Consider the following 24,516-nt stretch of genomic DNA (forward strand, 5'->3'; position numbering starts at 1 on the left):
TGAACTTTGGAGATGTTCAAGCCTTGTTTTTTCATGACTAGAATAGTCTGGGTCCTGGGAAAGGCAATCTCAACATTTGGGATTCATTTGTCTCCTGTAATTAAAAAAACATTTTTTACTTTTAATATGGAATTCCCATATCGGATTATTACACGGAGAAGAGTGCAATATCCTATGTCTTGATGGATCGTTGGTATTATACATACACATTCTGTACTAAGTGTAAAATATCCTCTAAGTGGTTTTGTGACCACCGCAATCACTTTCCTCACATTCATATAGAATTGAAGCGGCGATGACAGAGCTCCTTTAATCTAATGTTACTATTGTAGAGGACTTGTAAGAATGCTTGTGACATTTCCATGCGTCAGTGCTGATTTCAGTGACTGCTGCAGGGGTTAAATGAGTGCATGTGAATTTGGGGTTCAGATTTCGGGTCTCCACTCATTTCGAGTCATTAGACTTGTGGTCTAGCTGAAAGTATTTGGCACAATATGGATACAGAAATGCAGCATAATACTCCCAACTAGGGACCCTGTATAATGAGAAAATCTATTCTCTAAGCATCCTGTATACCGTATTTTTCGTCCTATAGGACGCACCCAATTTATAGGTGCAAAATCTAAAAAAATAAAGATTTTGAACCCAATAGTGGTCTTCAACCTGCGGACCTCCAGATGTTGCAAAACTACAACTCCCAGCATGCCCGGACAGCCGTTGGCTGTCCGGGCATGCTGGGAGTTGTAGTTTTGCAACATCTGGAGGTCCGCAGATTAAAGACCACTGCATAGGAGGTAATACTCACGTGTCCCTGCCGCTCCGGACCCGTCACCGCTGCCCTGGATGTCGCTCCATCGCTGTCGCCGTGTCCCCGTCACTCCGGAACATCTCTGCTGCCGGCCGGGTATCCTCGCTCTCCGTCGCCGCCATCACGTCGTTACGCACGCCGATGCACGTACGCAACGACGTGATGACGAGGAAGGAGAGAGCCGGCCATACAGGGGATCCCTGAACGGAGAAGACAACGAGGAGGCAGGTAAGGTCCCTCCCGGTGTCCTGTAGGCACTAACCCGGCTATTTAGTCGGGCTGTTCGGGACCACCGCGGTGAAATCACGGCGGTCCCGAACAGCCCGACTGAACAGCCGGGTTAGTGTCACTTTCCCTTCAGACGCGGCGGTCAGCTTTGATCGCCGCGCCTGAAGGGTTAATACAGGGCATCACCGTGATCGGTGATTTCCTGTATTAGCCGCGGGTCCCGGCCGTTGATGGCCGCAGGGACCGCCACGATAGGGGTGTATTCGCCGTATAAGATGCACCAACTTTTCCCCCCAAAGAAAAAGTGCGTCTTATACGGCGAAAAATACGGTAGTTACTATTTTTATTACTATCATATTGCAAAAGTTAGGTATTGTTTAAAACAGCCTGTAACAGCAATGTTATAAGAACGTGTGTGTTTTATGCCTCATTGCCAGTTATAGCTGTATTGTAGCTATTGTTTTATTCCACTACTAATTAAATGATGACTTTCCATAAAGAAAGAAAAACACTTCTGATAGGAAAATCTAGTGAAATGGAGTAATAACATGAAGCTGAATAATTTAGATAGTGATCTCATATCTGTAATGCAGGGACCAGTCCATTATCACTGCTACTGGGCGACATTTTATCATTGGCTCCCATTCTAATTATGTCTATCTAAGAGTGCGAGCGTGGAGCATATTAATGTCACGGTGAAGGTGCATTTTAGCAGTGTTCAGTGAATGAAACCTTGTGATGAATGGCTAATACACATTTTCATGATTTCTTTATCTACAATTATTAACAAGCAATGCACTATTCTACAGTCTTTACTTATCTTGTTGACTGAAGACTTAATGGTTGGAAATATTTATTTATGTTCGTATAATATGTAGTATAATTGATGGTTATCCCTTATACTCTGTTTATGGCTATGCATTTTAAATATTTTAAACCAGTGGTCTCCAACCTACGGACCTCCAGATGTTGCAAAACTACAACTCCCAGCATGCCCGGACAGCCTTTGGCTGTCCGGGCATGCTGGGAGTTGTAATTTTGCTACATCTTGGAGTTCCGCAGGTTGGAGACAGACCACTGTTCTAGACGATAGGTCTTCTTAAAGTGATACTCTGGGGATGAGCTTATTAAAGAAATGAAAATTTTAAATGATGTATGTAGTAAAAAATCGAAAAACTCTATCCATACCTAAAATGTGGCATGTGTTGTTTTAATTTTCACATTATGTGTCCGAGATCCATCTGCCAGATCCGGCTGGGAAATATCAAAACCGGGCGCTCCCAGACAGGCGCCGAATCTCATTGACTTAAATATGCCGACCGGAGTCAGACCGGTCAAACCGTCTCCGTTTTAGTGACTGGAGTTAAAACCGCAGCATACTACGGTTTTAAGTCCGGTCACAAAACTGGATACGGCGCGAAAATGAGCCGACCGGAGTCCTTATGAGATTCGGCGCTGGTTCGGCTGGGATATGGGAGCGCCCGGTTTTGATATTTCCCAGCCAGATCCGGCAGCCGGATTTTGGAAATGTAATGTGAATGCAGCTTAAGAGCCATAACTTCATCTACAGTCCTTTATTAGGGCTTGTTTTTTGTGTGTGACAAATTGTACTTTGCAATGACTCTTTTATTTTACAAAAAAAATTATATAACTTGTGTGGGGAAATTAAAAGGAAAACTGCAAATTTGCAACTTTTGGGGAGTGCACTTTATGCTACATAGCAATGAACAGTGAGATCAGTGCACCACTGATACAGCCTGGGTCTGCCAGGCTGCATCATGAGATCGGCGATAAGGCAGTCAGAGGTAGGTGAGGTGATCTTCCACCACCATTTTAGCATATCAGACTATCTGCAATTGTGTAGGGGGTCCGATAAGCAGCACTTAGGTACCGACAATGCTTTTAGACTGCATGACAGGCATTGATCACAGCATCTAAAAGGTTAATGATGACAGCGACGGTCATTAACCCCTTAAGGACGCAGGACGTAAATGTACGTCCTGGTGCGGTGGTACTTAACGCACCAGGACGTACATTTACGTCCTGTGCATAACCGTGGGCATCGGAGCGATGCCCGTGTCATGCTCGGCTGATCCCGGCTGCTGATCGCAGCCAGGGACCCACCGGCAATGGCCGACGCCCGCGATCTCGCGGGCGTCCGCCATTAACCCCTCAGGTGCCGGGATCAATACAGATCCCGGCATCTGCGGCAGTGCGCGATTTGAATGAATGATCCGATCATTCAGAACGCCGCACGGAGGTCCCCTCACCTTCCTCCGTCCGGCTTCCGGCGTCTCCTGCTCTGGTCTGAGATCGAGCAGACCAGAGCAGGAGATCGCCGATAACACTGATCTGTTCTATGTCCTATACATAGAACAGATCAGTATTAGCAATCATGGTATTGCTATGAATAGTCCCCTATGGGGACTATTCAAGTGTAAAAAAAAAATGTAAAAGTAAAAGTAAAAAAAAAAGTGAAAAATCCCCTCCCCCAATAAAAAAGTAAAACATCATTTTTTTCCTATTTTACCCCCAAAAAGCGTAAAAATTTTATAGACATATTTGGTATCGCCGCATGCGTAAATGTCCGAACTATTAAAATAAAATGTTAATGATCCCGTACGGTGAACGGCGTGAACGGAAAAAAAAAAGTCCAAAATTGCTACTTTTTTAATACATTTTATAAAAAAAAAAATAAAAAAAATGTATTAAAAGTTTTTTTATAAGCAAATGTGGTATAAAAAAAAAGTACAGATCATGGCGCAAAAAATGAGTCCCCATACAGCCGCTTTTACGGAAAAATAAAAAGTTAGAGGTCATCAAAATAAAGGGATTATAAACATACTAATTTGGTTAAAAAGTTTGTGATTTTTTTTAAGCGCAACAATAATAGAAAAGTATGTAATAATGGGTATCATTTTAATTGTATTGACCCTCAGAATAAAGAATACACGTCATTTTTACCATAAATTGTACGGCGTGAAAACGAAACCTTCCAAAATTAGCAAAATTGCGTTTTTCGTTGTAATTTCCCCACAAAAATAGTGTTTTTTGGTTGCGCCATACATTTTATGATATAATGAGTTATGTAATTACAAAGGACAACTGGTCACGCAAAAAACAAGCCCTCATACTAGTCTGTTGATGAAAATATAAAAGAGTTATGATTTTTAGAAGGCGAGGAGGAAAAAATGAAAACGTAAAAATTAAAAGTCCTTAAGGCCAAAATGGGCTGAGTCCTTAAGGGGTTAAAGGGGTATTCCAGGGAAAAACTTTTTTTTATATATATATCAACTGGCTCCAGAAAGTTAAACAGATTTGTAAATTACTTCTATAAAAAAAATCTTAATCCTTTCAGTACTTATGAGCTTCTGAAGTTAAGGTTGTTCTTTTCTGTCTAAATCCTCTCTGATGACACCTGTCCTGGGAAACGCCTAGTTTAGAAGCAAATCCCCATAGCAAACCTCTTCTAAACTGGGCGTTTCCCGAGACAGGTGTCATCAGAGAGGATTTAGACAGAAAAGAACAACCTTAACTTCAGAATCTCATAAGTACTGAAAGGATTAAGTTTTTTCCTGGAATACCCCTTAATGGTGAGGTCTTGGCTACTGATAGTTGCCGTTCCTCACCACCTATAGTTTCCATTCCTTATAGCGTATTGAGCTAATGCAGCTCCTTTATAAGCATTTAACTATCAAGGTGTACATATACACCGCGGTCTGTTAAGTTCTAGATGGCAACTACATAACTGTATATGTGATGACATCTAGAGGTTAGAGGGGTTTGGATACTGTGTTTTTTAATAAAGAATTGAAGCTAGGCTGGGACCAAATAGAAGAAAAACATATGTATATCTTTCCCAATCCTCTTTACTATCACAGTATCAGTCCTTGCTGCGTAGAACTTTCTCGTTCCTGTGTCGTCACAAGGACCTGACCGTTTAGCAGATGACAGCTGTGGCCAGTGATTGGCTGAATGGGAAGGTCCTTGTGCTGACACGATGGAAACCAACATGGTTACGGGGGCAGTGATGGTGGTGAGTGTGAAAGGTAAGCATGGTTTTTATTTATTTATTTATTTATTGTTATCACAACTGGAGCTCACTTGTTGCTTTCTTGGATTTGCAATATACTTACTATGTGATTCCAGCCCAGTCTCTGCCAGTCTTGTGTCACCAGCTATTACTAATGCTGATGCCACTAACAAATCAAATATCAGCCAATTGCCAATCAAATTGGCAATCAAAACAATAATATTTCATTAATACAGAATGCAAAGACCCGAGGTTTAACAGTAAGGCTATGGGGGAGATTTATGAAAACCTGTGCAAAGGAAAAGTTGCCCATAGCAACCAATCAGATCCCTTCTTTCATTTTGCAGAGGCATTTGTTAAAAATGAAAGAAGCGATCTGATTGGTTGCTTTGGGCAACTGAACAACTTTTCCTCTGGACGTGTTTTGATAAATCTCCCCCATGACATTAGACATTTGTCAAATACCCTGCCCCTCCTGATCTACAATACAACGTCTAAAGCAAAAATCCAGTCATGAATTGGAACTGCAATGAAGCCTTAAGATTATTCAGGCTGATAGTTTGACTATAAGGGAATGTAAGCATTCTGAAATGGAAATTGATTAAAATAAAATAAAGAAAAAAATTAGTTGGATGGAAACTCATATTTATATCTGGCAAAGATGGCAGACAGAGTATATAATACAATTTCTAGCATTATCTATAATATATTCCTGCTTCAGTATGACTGTGTGTGGCTCTTATGTTCCCGAGTGAACTCTTCATATGTTGATTTGAGCCTTAAAGTGCATATCTAAGTAATAATAGTGTGGTCCAATATAGCAATATTTTATTGTAGTTACAAAAATACAGATGATACTCATTATTTTCTGGATGAAGCAATTGTTATAAAAAAAACATGTCAGGACTCGTTTTTATGAAGGGATTTGAGGCCCTGATAATGTAAACTCTTCTGACTTTGTTGAAGAAAATTAAAAACTATATCTGGATGTTTTCTGTCGACTAAATTTGTTGCAGCAGCTACAACTAAAATTGATCAGATGTGAAAGTAGAGCACCAGTGTTAGATGTTGGCTAGAGAAGGTGTATAGCAATAATATTGCCTGCTGGGTTCATACCACGTTTTTGCAATACAGTTCCTGTATACGTTTTCAATGTGAAAACCGTATGGAACAATATTGAAAACCGTATGCATTGACTCGCCATTGAAAAAATTGGTTGTGTCCGTTTTACACCTTGTACGGTTTTGTCAGTTTTTTCCCGTACCCAAAATCGTAGCCTACCATGGTTTTTGGTCCTGATGAAAAACTGTATGGAAACCGTATTCGTTTTTTTTAAACATGGGATTCAATGGGAACCGTACAGAACCATATGTGCGTACGGTTCCATACAATTTTCACCATACGGTTTTTGACACCAAAATTTTTTTTCTTGGAATTTAAATCTAACAAGTAAAACTTTATTCATAATGGAGTGAAAAGTTAAAAACTTATACGTTTTTTTTCTTAAAAACGGATGCAACCGGACATCATTTTTTCAAACCGTATACAGTTTTCAACCATATACGGGTTAAAATTTGTACACACGCTTTGATACAGTTTAGTACGGTTTTGAGGAATCCATTTTGTATCAACAACCTGATACGAAAACAGTATTACAAAAACGTGATGTGAACCCAGCCTAAGGCTGCATTCACACCTCGTTTTTTACATGCGGGTGCCGGATCCGGCTGCAGGAGGGGAAAATCGGATCAGCCCATGACTCCATTTACTTTAATGAGCCGACCGGAGTCAAACGGTGACTCCAGTCGGCTCAGTTTTGACCCGTATCCAGTTTTGGGCCGGACCTAAAACCATAGTATACCACGGTTTCAGGTCTGGTCAGGAAACCGCATACGGGTCAAAACTGAGCCGACCGGAGTCACCGTTTGACTTCTGTCGGCTCATTAAAGTAAATGGAGTAACGGGCTGATCCCGCTGGGGTACGGGAGCGCCTGGTTTTCCCCTCGCCCAGCCGGATTCGGCACCCGTATGTAAAAAACAAGGTGTGAATGCAGCCTAATTATGATGATAAAAACTGAGATGAAAAATTTGGCAAAATATTTTTATTAAATAATGAAGATAGAAAAAGCGGAACACTCACCACATCAGACTTCTTGCTGCAAAAATACTTTATTCACATCGTCTTCAGGGGATACAAGCAGGGATGTGCGGACGGGGTGCCCTCTCGGTGACAGACCGTTTGGCGCCGAAGCGCTTTGTCAGACCGGGAATGATGAAGCGCTTCGGCGCCAAACGGTCCGTCACCGAGAGGGCACCCCCGTACGCACATCCCTGCTTGTATCCCCTGAAGACAATGTGAATAAAGTCTTTTTGCAGCAAGAAGTCTGATGTGGTGAGTGCTCCGCTTTTTGTATCTTCATTGTTTGGACTTGATGCACCTGTTGCACCTTGATGCAAGCGTATGAGCACCGATATCTGCCCCTACAGCAATTGCAAGGGGAAGAGTACTACATCCGGGCATTCCTTTCCAGTTAGCGTGAAGACAGTGGTGCCGAGTACACCTTCTTTCATGTATTTTTATTAAATAGTTGTATATAAGTTGTAGAAAGTGATATTGTATTTATTATGCTAGAAAAATCTTTTGTTATTACAGTTGTTTCAGTCAGGTTTTGGAGATGTTGGAGAGCAGGCTAGAAAATGGAAGACTAAAATAGACTAATGTAAGACTGTAGGTTAAGCAAAATGGCACATATGTAAAAATTACATCTAAAAATAAAAACAGAAAATATTTAAAAAATCTACTTAGAAGTTTTTATTTGACAAAAAAAAAAAAAAAATCCCATAGATTTAAATGAGTATTTCCACCACAGGTATTTATGGCATTTTGATATACAGTATATCAGAGGTGTCTGAGTGGCCTGCTTATGGTGGCCATGGTAATCACTGGCCATAGTCATAAAGGCGCTTGGTCATACAAGCATGCTGAACAGCATTGTTGTTTGTCAGCCTTCAGTAACACTGCCATTAGTAGTGGCATAGATTCCACTAACCTGCAGGATAGTTTCTTGCAGTTGCTGAGAATTTGAGGAAGTTACTAACATGCTGTGAACAGCCTTTTCTACCTTGTAAGAGGGATGCTTTATAGGATTAAAGAAATAATCAGTAAATAAAATCCTCAGTGATACAGAGACTGTGGGGGAGATTTATCATTGCCTTTAGACCATTTTTATTGTCTATGTTTTGGCGCTGTTCAGGCGCTAGCGGGCTTTTTAGCGACTTTCATGCTTTTTTTTATATAATATAGATACTTTTAACTTTTCGGTCCAAATGTAGACCATTTTATTTTTGGCCATGCAGTGATCACGTATTTATTATTTGCGACTTTCCTGAAAAGTCGCTATTTCTCACACAAATGACAATTATTTGTCGCTATGCTACACCTCCTCACAGTAGACGTGACAAAAAGTTCTACGTCTTGCACATCTACTGTGACCTTTAACCTATTAAACATTATTATTATTTAACCTTTTAACCACCTTGCTGTGCCAGGAATAATCTTTCCCCGACACCTGTGGATTATCGGACCTATAACAGGTTCCGCTGGGTCCATTGGACCCATGCGACACCTTCACAGCGGCAGAGCAAGAAAGGAGAAGGCATATTAAGATGGAGGGGGAAAGTGATAATGGCAGAGGGGGATGGGGAGTAATAAAGCACAAGGCATTACATTTTAATGGGTGTTTTATTAATCCCCATCCTCCTCTGCCATTATCCCTCTCCCCTCCATCTTAATATGCCTTCTGCGCCATCCCATCAGTCCCCCGCCATCCCATCAGTCCCCCTCCATCCCATCAGTCCCCCTCCGGACCATAAAGTTTGTTAACCTTTTCTTTTTTTCCTTTATCTGTCCTCCCCTAAGATAATTTAGGCAGCAAAGCACGTCCAGTTCGCGTGTCACTCCTCCTGACGAGTGAATCCTTCTGCGCTGCGGCAACTCCGCGCAACATCAGGGGAGGTCACACGTCTCCAGGACAACCACGCAGCTCTCTTACAGTAACCGAGGCCGCTGCTCGGGCAGCGCTACTGTACAGTGAGCTGCGGTGGCTATGTGCTGACAAGTACTTGCCAATGCATGGCCAGTATTTGTCGGCGCTTTCGCATACCAGCGTTCAACCCGTGGCGTACCCCTATGGGTACGTGTACCCCAGGTTGAGAACCCATGCCTCGGGTTGTTGGTCTGACTCTTTTTTTTAGAAAAGGTGTACCTTAGATGACTTTTCACGCTAAAGGAGAGCTGCGCCATATTCATCATTACGCTGTGCATTATTGATGAATAAGGCGCACGCTAGTCAAAGTATAGACCAAAAAAAAGGGGGAAATTTGATCCAAAATCCCACTGTTGCTCCTTCCCTTCTGAGCCCTCTACTGCGCCCGCCGAACACTTGACATACACATATGGTATTTCCTTACTCGAGAGAAATTGGGTTAAACATTTTGAGAGGATTTTTCTCCTTTTACCCCTTGTAAAAATTCAAAAACTGGGTCTACAAGAACATGCCAGTGTAAAAAAATGAAGATTTTGAATTTTCTCCTTCACTTTGCTGCTATTCCTGTGAAACACCTAAAGGGTTAACACACTTACTGAATTTCATTTTGAATACTTTGAGGGGTGCAGTTTTTATAATGGGGTCATTTGTGGGGTATTTCTAATAAGAAAGCCCTTCAAATCCACTTCAAACCTGAACTGGTCCAGGAAAAATTCTGATTTTGAAAATTTTGTGAAAAATTGGAAAATTGCAGCTGAACTTTGAAGCCCTCTGATGTCTTCCAAAAGTAAAAACGTGCCAACTTTATGATGCAAACATAAAGTAGACATATTGTATATGTGAATCAATATATAATTTATTTGGAATGTCTATTTTCCTTACAAGCAGAGAGCTTCAAAGTTAGAAAAGTTAGCAAAATTTTAAATTTTTTCATCAAATTTTGGAACTTTTCACCAAGAAATGATGCAAGTATCGACAAAATTTTACCACCAACATAAAGTAGAATATGTCACGAAAAAACAATCTCGGATTCAGAATGAAAGGTAAAAGCATCCCAGAGTTATTAATGCTTAAATTAAAAGTCAGATGGTCAGATGTGCAAGAAACGCTCTTGTCCTACAGTGAAAAATGGCCTGGTCCTTAGGGGGTTAAATAATTTTTTCCCCAAAACCGCTAAAGTGGCCAAAAATGCAGTTTCAACTCAAATGCAAAAACGCCAGACAAAACGTCAGACGCAGGACATTGCACTGGCGTTTTTTCTGGTGTTTTCAGTGAAAAAAACACTGGAAAAAAAAACAAGTGGAATCCTAGCCTTACTCCTGTAGTTGGTGGGGTTACAGATATAGTCTCATAGGCTTTCTATAAACCCATACAATGCTCTGCTTGGCTCTTATTGTGGCTTGTTGCATCCCTCAGCTGAGCACTTTTGCCCCTTTTTTTATTCAATTAGGGAAGGTTTCTGCATCCTTTCCACCACTGAGCAAAAGTTTTGGCATGCAACAATGACATGTAAAAAGATTTTCTGAAACCATAGGTTAAGTTAGTCTGTGTTTCCTCGCCAATGTGCCTCCAGCTGTGGCAAAACTACAACTCCCAGCATGTATGGTGTGTAAGTGCAAGCTGGGAGTTGTAGTTTTGTAATGGCTTGAGGTCTGCGCCCCCCCCCCCCCCCTTCCCCCATGTGAATGCACAGGGTACATTCACACGGGCAGGGGTTTACAGCGTGTTTCAGTGAGTTACAGCTGTGGCAAATTTTCTGCCGCAGCTCAATCTCCCAGCGGAAGACTCACTGTAAATCCCTGCCCATGTGACTGTACCGTAAAAACGCTACAGTACACTACACTACACTAACACAAAATAAAGAGTAAAACACTACATATTCACACACCCTTACACAGTTCCACCCCCCCCCCCCCATAAAAATTTAAAATGGATCATACAGCACGGTTTCCTAAACGGAGAGTCCAGCTGTTGCAAAACAACAACTCCCAGCATTGCCGGATAGCCATTGACTGTCTAGGCATGCTGGAAGTTTTGCAACAGCTGGTGGCACTCTGTTTGGGAAACACTACCGTAGGGTATTTTTGGTGGCTAAGCCAAGTGTATTGCTTGCATCTGAGTCCGCCCCCATGCAATTCCCTAATTTAGGCCTCGAATGTGTATGGCGCTTTCTCACTCTGGAGTCCTGTCGTATTTCAAGGCAATAGTTTAGGGCCACATATCAGGTATTTTCGTACTTGAGAGAAATTGTGTTACAAATTTTGGGGGTCTTTTTCTCCTTTTACCCTTTATGAAAAAGAAAAAAGTTTTGTGCTACACCAGCATGTTCATGATGGTGTTGCCCCATACTTTTCCTTTTTACAAGAGGTAAAAGGAGAAAAAGGCCCCCAAAATTTGTAACACAGTTCCTCCCGAGTACGGAAATAGCCCATATGTGGATGTAAAGTTCTCTGCGGGCGAACAACAGGGCTCAGGAGTGAGAGCGCACCATGTGCATTTTAGGCCTAAATTGGTGATTTGCACAGGGATAACTCACAGTAGCAGCGGTTTTGACATAAATGCAAAAAAAAATAAAAACACACCCACATGTGACCCCATTTTGGAAATGACATCCCTTACGGAACGTAACAAGGGGGGCACTGAGCATTTACACCCCACAGGTGTCTGACAGATTTTTGAAATAGTGGTCCGAGAAAATAAAAATTAAGTTTTTTATTTGCACAGCCCACTGTTCAAAAAATCTGTCAAACACCAGTGGGGTGTAAATGCTCACTGCACCCATTGTTACATTCCAATGAGGGGTGTAGTCTATAAAAATGAGGTCACATGTGGGGGGGGGGTTCACTGTTCTGGCAGCATTGCGCCTTTATTGTTGCACTTGGCCCCGACTCAAATTCCAGCCAAATTCTCCTCAAAAAGCAAGTTTTCCTCTTTTTTTATGAGCATTATAGTGCACCCGCAGAGCACTTTACGTCCACATATGGGGCATTTCCATTTTGGGCGTCTTTTTCTCCTATTAGCCATTGTCAAAAATGAAAAATTTTGGGGTAGCGCCCACATTTTAGGGAAAAAAATTAAATTTTTCATTTTCACATCCAACCTTAATGAAAAGTCGTCAAACACCTGTGAGGTGTTAAGGCTCTCTATACCCCTTGTTACATTCCTTGAGGGGTGTAGTTTCCCAAATAATTTACTATCTATTTTTTTTAAATTTATTTATTTATTTATTTATTTTTTTTTTTGCTGTTCAGGCACCATGGGGGCTTCCTAAATGTGACATGCCCCCCAAAAACCAGTTCAGCAAAAGTCTTTCTCCAAAAGCCAAATTTTGCACCTTTATGTCCACATATGGGGTATTACCATACTCAGAAGAAATGGGGTTACAAATTTTGGGAGCCTTTTCCCCTATTACCCTTTGGGAAAATGAAAAATTTGGGGTAGCAACCACATTTTAGTGAAAAAAATTAAAATTTTCATTCTCATGTCTAGTTTTAACAAAAACACCTGTGGGGTGTTAAGGCTCACTGTACCCCTTATGTTCCTTGAGGGGTGTATTTTACTAAATAGTGTGCCATCAGTTTTTTATTTTTGCTGTTCTGGAACCATGGGGATTCCTAAATGTGACATGCCCACCAAAAACCATTTCAGACAAATTCGTTCTCCAAAAGACCAATGTTGCTCCTTTCTTTATGAGCCCTCTAGTGCACCCACAGAGTACTTTACATCCACATATAAGGTATCTCCTTACTCAGGAGAAAATGCCCCCCAAAATTTGTAACCTAATTTCTCTCATTACCCCTTTTTTCCTCCACATTGCTGCTAATCCTGTGAAACATCTACAGGTTTAACAAACTTTCTGAATGTAATTTTGAATACTTTGAGGGGTGTAGTTTCCATAGTGTGGTCCATCAAGGGGGATTTCTAACATAAAGACCCTCAAATTTACTTCAAAACTGAACTGGTCCCTGAAAAATTCAGATTTTGAAATTTTCATGAAAAATTTGAAAATTGCTGTTATACTTTACTGTCATGAGCCCTCTAATGTCTTTTAAAAAGTAAAAACTAGTCAACTTAATGATGCCAACATAAAGAAGACATATTGTATATGTTAATCAAAATATAATTTATTTGGCATATATTTTTTCATTACAAGCAGTTTAAAAGTTAGAAAAATACAAAATTATCCAATTTTTCATGCCATTTTTGAATTTTTCACCAAGAAATGATGCAATTATTGCCAAGAATTTACCACTATCTTAAAGTAGAATATGTCACGAAAAAACTGTCTCTGAATCAAATTCATAAGTAAAAGCATCCCAACAATATCAATGCATAAAGTGACATAGACTAAAAATATAAAAACAAAAGGATGCGCTCTGTAGTGTATTACCTCAAGGTCAAATGGTAACGCTAAGTGTGAACTGCGCTTACCATAGGTGGTTGTACTGGATACCAAGTATAACAATGGCATAGCGGATTCTCCGCGAAATGCGTTGCATTGTGGGTAATAAAATTTCCCTACCTAATCCTGGTCTCAGCACCTTTTTATCCCGCCGTGTGTTAGGAGGAGGAAGCTTTGTTCATAAAGTGACAGAGGTCAGATTTGCAAAAAATGCTCTTGTTCTTAAGGTCAAAATGGGCTCCGTCCCCAAGGGGTCAAAGGCAAATTAATTTACCGTATATACTCGAGTATAAGCCGACCCGAATATAAGCCGAGGCCCCTAATTTCATCCCAAAATCCCAGGAAAAGTTATTGACTCGAGTATAATCCTAGGGTGGGAAATACATCATCCCCCCCTGTCAACATCCAGACCCCCATCATTAACACCCTCATCATCATCACCCTGTCATCATCACCCTGTCATCATCCCCCCTTCATCATCACCGCCTGTCATCATCCCCTTGTCATCATCCCACACCCCCCCTTCATCATCCCCTTGTCATCATCCCCTTGTCATCATCCCCACCCCCTTCATCATCCCCTTGTCATCATCCCACCCCCCCATCATCATCCCCCTGTAATCATTCCACACACCCCCCCTTCATCATCCCCTTGCCATAATCCCCCCCTTCATCATCCTCTTGTCATAATCCCACACTCCCCCCCTTCATCATCCCCTTGTCATCATCACCACATGTCATCATCATGGTCTTCAACCTGCAGACCTCCAGATGTTTCAAAACTACAATTCCCAGCAAGCCCGGGCAGCCATCGGCTGTCCGGGCTTGCTGGGAGTTGTAGTTTTGAAACCTCTGGAGGTCCGCAGGTTGAAGACCACTGCGGCCTTCGACATCATCCAGCCCCCTCTCACCCCCTTTCGTTCTGTACTCACCTCCGCTCGGCGGGACGTAAGGGTGCGCTGGTCCGGTGCTGCAGGTCTGTCCGGTGGGGAGGTCGTCCGGTGGGATAGTGGTTCCGGGCTGCCATCTTCACCGGGGAGGCCTCTTCTCCGCGCTTCGGGCCCAGAATAGAGGCGTTGCCTTGACGATGACGCAGAGGAACGTTGGTAATGAACGTACCTCTGCATCGTCGTCAAGGCAACGTGACTATTCCGGGGCCGGGCCCGAAGCGCGGAGAAGAGGCCTCCCCAGTGAAGATGGCAGCCCGGAACCACTATCCCACCGGACGTCCTCCTCACCGGACAGTCCTGCAGCACCGGACCAGCGCTGAGCGGAGGTGAGTACAGAACTAAAGGGGGTGAGAGGGGGCTGGATGATGTCGAAGGCCGCAGTGGTCTTCAACCTGCGGACCTCCAGAGGTTTCAAAACTACAACTCCCAGCAAGCCCGGACAGCCGATGGCTGCATTGGCTTGCTGGGAGTAGTAGTTTTGAAACCTCTGGAGGTCCGCAGGTTGAAGACCACTGAGGGCGGAGAGTTCACTCGAGTATAAGCCGAGGGGGGGGGCGGTTATACTCGGCTTATACTCGAGTATAAACGGTATAAAAAATTTTTTAGTTTTTGTTTTTTCTGTCTCTGACTGTTCAAATAAAAATACCATTAACACTATAGACATTTATGATTTCTCTGTCAGTGGGCAAATGAACTAAATCAGCAGAAGACCAAATAAATGTACCCTTTACTGTTCACCTCCTTTCTTGCTCACCTTATCAGTGCAAAACAGTATGCAGGCCAGAAGATTGACAGCACAGTCATGTGAGGAGTCAAACTATGTCTCAGGGACACAATTACTTTGATATGTTCCTTCAGTACCAAGGTCACAAGCTTCCCTATTTTGTTTGATAGGCTAGGCATTAGTGAACATACACTTTAGGTTGCTTCAATAAATACACTGCTCAAAAAAATAAAGGGAACACTAAGATAACACATCCTAGATCTGAATGAATTAACTAATCGTAAGAAATACTTTTGTCTTTACATAGTTCAATGTGTTGACCACAAAATCACACAAAAATCATCAATGGAAATCAAATTTATCAACCCATGGAGGATATCAGTAACAATCTGGATATGGAGTAACACTCAAAATCAAAGTGGAAAACCACACTACAGGCTCATCCAACTTTGATGTAATGTCCTTAAAACAATTCAAAATGAGGCTCAGTAGTGTTTGTGGCCTTCACGTGCTCGTATGGCCGCCCTACAATGCCTGGGCATGCTCCTGATGAGGTTGCGTTTGGTCTCCTGAGGGATGTTCTCCCAGACCTGAACTAAAGCATCTGCCAACTCCTGGACAGTCTGTGGTGCAACGTGGCGTTGGTGGATGGAGCGAGACATGATGTTCCAGATGTATTCAATCGCATTCAGATCTGGGGAACGGGCGGGCCAGTCCATAGTATCAATGCCTTCCTCTTGCAGGAACTGCTGACACACTCCAGCCACATGAGGTCTAGCATTGTCTTGCATTAGGAGGAACCCAGAGCCAACCGCACCAGCATATGGTCTCACAATGGATTTGAGGATCTCATCTCGGTACCTAATGGCAGTCAGACTACCTTTGGCAAGCACATGGAGGGCTGTGCGGCCCCCCAAAGAAATGCCACCCCACACCATTACTGACCCACCGCCAAACCGGTCATGCTGGAGGATGTTGCAGGCAGCAGAACGTTCTCCACGGCGTCTCAAGACTCTGTCACGTCTGTCACATGTGCTCAGTGTGAACCTGCTTTTATCTGTGAAGAGCACAGGTCGCCAGTGGGGAATTTGCCAATCTTGGTGTTCTCTGGCAAATGCCGAACGTCCTGCTCATGTGACAGAAGTGACAGAATCTGGAGACGCCATGGAGAACGTTCTACTGCCTGCAACATCCTCCAGCATGACCATATACAATTGGGCTGTAAGCACAACCCCACCTGTGGACGTTGGGCCCTCATGCCACCCTCATGGAGTCTGTTTCTGACCATTTATGTGGACACATGCACATTTGTGGCCTGCTGGAGGTCATTTTGCAGGGCTCTGGCAGTGCTCCTCCTTGCACAAAGGTGGAGGTAGTGGTCCTGCTGCTGGGTTGTTGCCCTCCTACGGCCTCCTCCACGTCTCCTGATATACTGGACTGTCTCCATGCTCTGAACACTATGCTGACAGACACAACAAACCTTCTTGCCACAGCTCGCATTGATGTGCCATCCTGGATGATCCTCACTACCTGAGCCACTCCGTCTCATGCTACTACTAGAGCGAAAGCACCGCTAGCATACAAAAGTGACCAAAACATCAGCCAGGAAGCATAGGAACTAAGAAGAGGTCTCTGGTCACCACCTGCAGAACAACTCCTTTATTGGGGTCTCTTGCTAATTGACTATAATTTCCATCTGTTTGTTCCATTTGCACAACAGCATGTGAAATTGATTATCAGTCTTGCTTCCTGAGTGGACAGTGTGATTTCACAGAAGTGTGATTGACTTGTTTAAATGTTCCCTTTATTTTTTTGAGCAGTGTTCTTATGGGTCATTGAACCATTAAAAATTGTAATATTAATTATGTAATGGATAACTAGCTAAAAAATACAAGTGTCGCTGTAATTATACTGTCAACTGGATCACATCCTTTAATGATCTGCTTCAGTGAAGAATTTGTGGTTCTTTCATTTTAGTAAGTGAGTCAGTAAACTATTTCTATACAATCTCCAGTTGTTGGTTTGATTGTAATGTGGAGTGCGGTATTGCTTTCATGCTGTGAAGTGCATAGCAGTGATATCTATCTCCCATTCTGTGGTATGAACATTGACTTTAACTAACAATAGTTGTGTCTGCAATTTGTGAATGTTCTACTGGAAACTTTCTTGGCTTTCATAATAAGTTGTCTCTGCAATTCTGAAGAAATGTCAGGATAGTGACTCCTGGGAAGGACCACTGTTCTAGAAGAAGCTCACTATTTGGAAGTAATAACTTTTACTGTCGTTTGGCAGACTGATATATTTCATCATTTAGAAATCGCTCTGGTCTGTCATTGCATTATTGATGTGAAAATATTCAGTAATGGTGGTCCTATAGAAGATGACTATGTTTTCTTTTTCAGAGCCATGTGTGTTATAGAAATACTATAATGGTTCTAGGAAGTAAAGTGAAAAATGGTACTTTGTCTTTGTTGGATCCAGAAAGGCAGTATGTTATTTCTAAGACTATGTTACATGGAATCCAATTCATCTTGGTAATCTTTATGCTCTAAACATGGAAAAAATTCATTTTCTCTACAGGGTATCCTCTAAATTGCCCCAAGATCCACCTGAAGCCCTCATTCTAGGGGGATATTTTAATATCTCCCTCTCTAACCCCATAGATCAGTACTTGCTGCTGAGCAAGCCTTTTAATTCTACCTATCTTAAAGAGGACCTGTGGTCACTCTGAAAAAAATGAGTTGCTGTAAACAGTAGGTAGTTTAGGGGGAACTGATCTCATACCTGTTTACAGCATGGTCGTCTACCCCTCAGTTGCTTATAGGGCTTTGTAGTCCCCTCTGACTGATTCAATGGCCCTCATTTACTAATATCAACCCAACTCTTTTTGTCGGGTTGTGCGACCAAATTTGGTCCCACAACCCAGCAAAATATATCATCACTCCGAGTGTTTTTTAAACCCGTCAAAATGGGCGTGGTTATCCCAAAAAGGGGCATGTTCCCGACAAAAAAGAAAAAACACTCGGAGTATGATGAAAAACTCACAGGAAAACCTGTGAATTTTTCTTCACCAAATAATTACTGAAAACTGAGTGAATCCTACCCCCATCATGGAACAGGGTCTGGTCCATGTTGGGGGTAGTACTACAGGAGCTGAGGGATTGATCGCATCGGGTCTCACTTCTGAGACCCGATCTAATCAAAAGTTATTAAGCAGGGGAGTGGGCGGCGTGCTCCGCTCCCCAGCGATGTACGATGTGTTTTACTTTCATTTTCAAATTCCCCACCAGGATCCCTGAATGGCCAGTACTGAAGAGCCATTCAGGGATCCCGGCAAGGTTCTCAAATAGAAGAGCTGCGGTGGGGAAAGATATATAGAATCGCTGGGGTTTTTGTATATGTCTGGCTCCCACAGCTTCTATATATCTTGCCCCCTGCTGCGCTATATGTCTTATATCATATACCGACAGCAGCACATATATATATATATATATATATCATAAGCTCCCGGCAGCGCATGTAGATATATATATATATATATATATATATATATATGCCCCCCGCACAGCGCATCTATATACATATGCCTCAAGCACTATCAATGACAAGTATTCTTTTAGCAGATTATCGGGCAGCCGGCCAGATGCTCTGCTAATGCTCTGCTTGTCAATCATAGCGCTTCAGAGGCATATGTATATAGATGTGCTGTGGGGACCGGATAACGCTATACGTCTGGTCCCCACTTCGCATCTTTATACATATGCCTCAAGCGCTATCAATGACAAGTATTCTTTTAGCAGAGCAGATGCTCTGCTAATAGAATGCTTGTCAGTCATAGCCGCCAATGCCCCATTGCCTCCCCCATCCCCGGTGTTATAATTACCTGTTCCCGGGGTCCGCGCTACTTCTGGCTCCTGCGCTGTTGCTGTGTGCTGCGCAATGACGAGTGACGTCCCCAACGCGATGTCACTGTCAGTGCGCACAGCGACAGCGCAGGACGCCTCCTGAGCCAGAAGTAGCGCGGACCCCGGGCCCTGGGAACAGGTAATTATAAAACCGGGGATGGGGGAGGCAATGGGGCAGCTGTGGTGGTTGGACTCTGGAGGATTGTGTATAGAAGCGAACTGGGGACCAGATAACGCTATACGTCTGGTCCCCACTTCGCTTCTATATACATATGGCTCTGAAGCGCTATGATTGACAAGCATTCTATTAGCAGAGCATCGGGCAGCGGCTTCCCGATACTCTGCTAAAAGAATACTTGTCATTGAGGCTTATGTATATAGATGCGCAAGGAGCTTATGATTGCACTTTGCGGGGGGCATATATATATATATATATACTTTGCACTGATGTGTATTCACACAAAAATAGGTGAAATTTTGACTCACTTTGTAAAATTATTAAGCACTGAAGAGTCGTGAGGCATATGAACAATGGTATTCATTTAATTTATTCATAGAAAATTTTTTTAAATATCAGACACCCGGCCGCCACAAAAAGTGCTGGTGCAAACATAAATGATGTACACAAAGTTGAAAGCATGTACATAGATGCCATATTATTGTATAGCCCTGGGGAGCAATGCAGTCTCTTTCAGTATGTAGCCAATAGAGGAATATGCCTGTTGCAGCTGAAATACAGTCTCAAGTCCTGCTTTAGGTAGGAGTCAGATATAACAGTCCCGACATATATAGAAATTAGTAGGCAAAGTTCATATGGTTATTGCTCTGTAGTCTGCACTGAGATGGCAGTCCCGTGCATGGTATATAGACAGTTCATACAGCACTACAAAGACAGAATAAGCCTGATGTCCAGAACTTGCTTCAAACGTGCCGACTTGCAGTCAGATGGTGTGGGCTGTTCCTCCTGGTTCAGTGGATATGGCAGGTGTGTGTGTTTGGCTATAGTTCCTCTGGCTTATTTGTCTCCCCAGCTATATGGCTAAAATCCATAGACAGATGTCAAACAGATTCTACGCGTTTCTCGCGGTAAGCGATCATCAGGAATCAGGTAAGTATGTAACAAAGATGTTCTCAAAATGGATTTGTTTAGGCTCCCATTTTTAGCTTGGTGCCGATACAGCACTGATGGCGGCCGTATACTTGAACTGTGTGGCAGTCTGAGCTTTAGGCTAGGTTCAGACTACGGAATCTCCGGGCAGAAAATTTCCACCTGGAGATTCCAAGTGCGGCCAGCGCTGACTGAATCAGTTGGCGCTAGGACCACGCGGACACTGCAGTCTCCAATAGGCTGCAATGTGTTCCGCGCAGATTTCCGCCTGAAGAAAGAGCAGCGGAAATTTCCAAGCGGACTTTCCGTGCACAAATTCCACTTCACAAATTCCGAAGTGTGAATTTGTGAACGGAAAACCATTCACTACAATATACATTTTAGCAAGCGGAATTTCCGCCTGCAATTTCAAAGCGAAATTGCAGACGGAATTTCCGTAGTCTGAACCTAGCCTTAAGGTAATCAGGTTCCACCCTTTCTGCTTATGTGATTTCCCTAACAGTCAGAGCTCACACACCTGTGGAGGTAAACTGAGTGTAGGGGTGGAGTCGTATATATCTGAACTCTGTATGTGAATATTGCCAGACACTAAGCACATAGTGCACCAGTCATAACCACTAGCAACCATGTTGAGAAATGTAAATGTTTTCATAAAAATATGGATCCGGTACATAGACAATATTTTCCTCATCTGGTTATCATCAGAACAGAGGTTCAAAGAATTTGTGGCTGTCCTAAATTGTAATGATCTAGGTCTAAAAATTCACACACACCATCCATAAACAACAACTTACGTTTTTGGATCTGATCATCTATGTGACACAAGATAGGCAAATTGCCACTACATTATTTCGAAAAGACACAGCAACTAATACTTTGTTACAATGGGAGAGTTGTCACCCTACCCCTTTGAAGTTTGGGATCCCGATAAGTCAATATATTAGGTTGAGGCAAAATTGCTCTACCCTGGATAAATTTAAGAAAAAGCAAGGGAATTACGGACTGGGTTAAAAAATCATGGGTACCCAAACAGAGCATTGAAAAAAGCGTATCATAGGGCCCTCCTAAGTAATCGCACTGAACTACTTACCCCAAAAAAACATGAAAATAAAAACGAATGCCTACGAATTGTAGGCACTTTTGACCACAAAGCAGCAGAGGTGAAACAAACTATTTCGGATTTTTGGGAAATTCTTAGGTCAGATAAAACTATATCTGACCTTGTACCTGAATTTCCATCCATAACATATAGGAGGGGCAAGAACCTCAAAGATCACCTCACAAATAGTTACCTGGCCCCAATTGCCCCACGTGAGACCTGGCTAACAAATAGAACTATTGGGACATACCCCTGTGGTCACTGCACTGTCTGTGCATATGTTGTGGCAGGCAAATTCTTTAAAAGTGAAAGTACAGGCATCGAATATTCCATGAGACATCTTTCTAATTGTAACACACTAGGAGTAGTATACTTACTGAAATGTCCAAAAAATTATGTAGGAAAAACATTTCGTACTTTTAAAAAAAGATTACAAGAGCATATAAGTGATATAATACATGAGAGAAATACCCCTGTAGCGAATCACTTTAAATGTTGCCACCACAGCAGATGCACAGACCTTAGGGCCCAAGTAGTTGAAGAAGTAAAACTCCCACAAAGAGGGGGCAAATGGGATCGCCTGCTCTTACAGCGAGAGGCTGAGTGGACGTATCCTTTACAATCGGTATGACCACAGGGTCTAAATGACTTTATATCGTATGCCTGTTTTCTGTTAGGGTTAATACCCTAGATAGGTCAGCGTAGAGGCTTATCATTTGTATATAAATAATTTCACACTGTATATATTTTCAAAATTTTTCAACTTATTTTTATGTTTGTTCAACCCATTCTGCGAATTTCGTTGTGCATGTTGTACTTGGCCAGTAATTAAACGTAATACCCACTACACCTCTCTTAATATTATCGAGGCATTCCCACAAATATATACTACATCATTTTGTTTTCTCTAATTTAATATAAAAAACATTTCTACAGCCCTTCGGTGAGTCATTTGATGTAGCATCTAGCGGATATGGCAGCTAGTCCGCGTAAATATAAATATTGGTATGAATTTTTATGTAAACACTTACATTTCCCAACATGGTTGCTAGTGGTTACAACAGGTGCACTATGTGCTTACAGTCTGGCAATATTCACATACAGAGTTCAGATATATACGACTCCACCCCTACACTCCCTCAGTTTACCTCCACAGGTGTGTGAGCTCTGACTGGTAGGGAAATGACGTAAGCAGAAAGGGTGGAACCTGATTACCTTAAAGCTCAGACTGCCATACAGTTCAAGTATACGGCCGCCATCAGTGCTGTATAGGCACCAAGCTAAAAATGGGAGCCTAAACAAATCCATTTTGAGAACATCTTTGTTACGTACTTACCTGATTCCTGATGATCGCTTACCGCGAGAAACGCGTAGAATCTGTTTGACATCTATCTATGGATTTCAGCCATATTCCTGGGGAGACTAAATAAGCAAGAGGAACTATAGCCAAAGACGCAACACCTGCCCTATCCACTGAACCAGGAGGAACAGCCCACACCACCTGACTGCAAGTTGGCACGTTTGAAGCAAGTTCTGGACACCAGGTTTTTTCTGTCTTTGTAGTGCTGTATGAAATATCTATATACCATGCACGGGACTGCCACCCCAGTGCAGACTACAGAGCAATAACCATATGAACTTTGCCTACTAATTTCTATAAATGTTGGGACTGTTATATCTGACTTCTACCTAAAGCAGGACTTGAGACTGTGTATGTCAGCAGCAACAGGCATATCCCTCTATTGGCTACATTCTGAAAGAGACTGCATTGCTCCCCAGGGCTATACAATAATATGGCATCTACCGTATATACTCGAGTATAAGCCCCTAATTTCCCCCCAAAATCCCAGGAAACGTTATTGACTCGAGTATAAGCCTAGGGTGGGAAATACATCATCCCCCTGTCATCATCCAGACACCCGTCATTAACACCCTCATCATCATCACCCTGTCATCACCCCCCCTTCATCATCACCGCCTGTCATCATCCCCTTGTCATCATCCCACACCCCCCCTTCATCATCCCACACCCCCCCTTCATCATCCCCTTGTCATAATCCCACACCCCCTTGTCATAATCCCACACCCCCCCTTCATCATCCCACACCCCCCTTCATCATCCCCTTGTCATCATCCCACACCCCCCCTTCATCATCCCCTTGTCATCATCACCACATGTCATCAGCCCCTCCTTCATCATCACCGCTTGTCAATGTCTGATACAGTGGTCTTCAACCTGCGGACCTCCAGATGTTTCAAAACTACAACTCCCAGCAAGCCCGGGCAGCCCAGCAAGCCCGGGCAGCCATCGGCTGTCCGGGCTTGCTGGGAGTTGTAGTTTTGAAACCTCTTGAGGTCCGCAGGTTGAAGACCACTGCGGCCTTCGACATCATCCAGCCCCCCCCCTCACCCCCTTTAGTTCTGTACTCACCTCCGCTCGGCAGGACGTTAGGGTGCGCTGGTCCGGTGCTGCAGGACTGTCCGGTGGGGAGGTCGTCCGGTGGGATAGTGGTTCCGGGCTGCCATCTTCACCGGGGGGCCTCTTCTCCGTGCTTCGGGCCCGGAATAGAGGCGTTGCCTTGACGACGACGCAGAGGGACGTTGGTAATGACCGTGGAGAAGAGGCCCCCCGGTGAAGATGGAACAGACCTCAACTGAACACAGTCTATATGAAAATAAAGTATGGCCATCTAAAAGATTCACTGAATCTGTCAGAGAGGACTACAAAGTCCTATAACTCTGCAACAAGGGGGCAGATCATCAGGTATTTGATCAGTTCCCTCTGAGCTTTTTTTTTTTTTTTTTTTTAATAGGGGGCTATAACACTGCACACACTGATCTTTTACATTGATCATTGTTATCCCATAGGATTCTGCCGCTTGACTGCTCATGCCTGGATCTCGGGCACTGAGCAGTCATTCGGCGATCGGACACGCAGGAGGTAGGTAAGGGCCCTCCTTGTGTGTTCCAACTGTTCGGGATGCCGCAATTTTGCCGCAGCGGTCCCGAACAGCCGACTGAGCTAGCCAGGACTAGTTTACTTTCACTTTAGATGCGGCTGTCAACTTTGAACGTCGCATCTAAAGGGTTAATAGTGCGCGGCACAGCGATCAGTGCCTCGCGCTATTAGCCACGGGTCCCAAAGGGAGCGGACTCAGGGCGTACAAGCACGCCCTGAATCCTTAAGTAGTTAATGTATCATCAAAGGTATGTA

At 43.0% G+C, this 24,516-nt stretch overlaps 1 protein-coding gene across 3 annotated transcripts in view; it reads left to right on the forward strand.

Moving 5' to 3' along the window:
- LOC130273446 (receptor activity-modifying protein 3-like) overlaps positions 1 to 24,516 on the forward strand; it is a 357,217-nt gene that overhangs the window by 2,186 nt on the left and 330,515 nt on the right. The window contains exon 1 of one of the 3 annotated variants that reach the window (XM_056520264.1): positions 5,019 to 5,085. The exons of the other annotated variants lie outside the window; for them this stretch is intronic. Coding sequence (XP_056376239.1) covers positions 5,037 to 5,085 — 49 coding nt within the window. The 5' untranslated portion in view covers positions 5,019 to 5,036. Of the gene's footprint in view, positions 1 to 5,018; positions 5,086 to 24,516 lie in introns of those variants that run through there. 3 annotated transcript variants of the gene reach the window in all.

Source organism: Hyla sarda, chromosome 5, assembly GCF_029499605.1.
Source record: "Hyla sarda isolate aHylSar1 chromosome 5, aHylSar1.hap1, whole genome shotgun sequence".
Classification (NCBI taxonomy): domain Eukaryota; kingdom Metazoa; phylum Chordata; class Amphibia; order Anura; family Hylidae; genus Hyla; species Hyla sarda.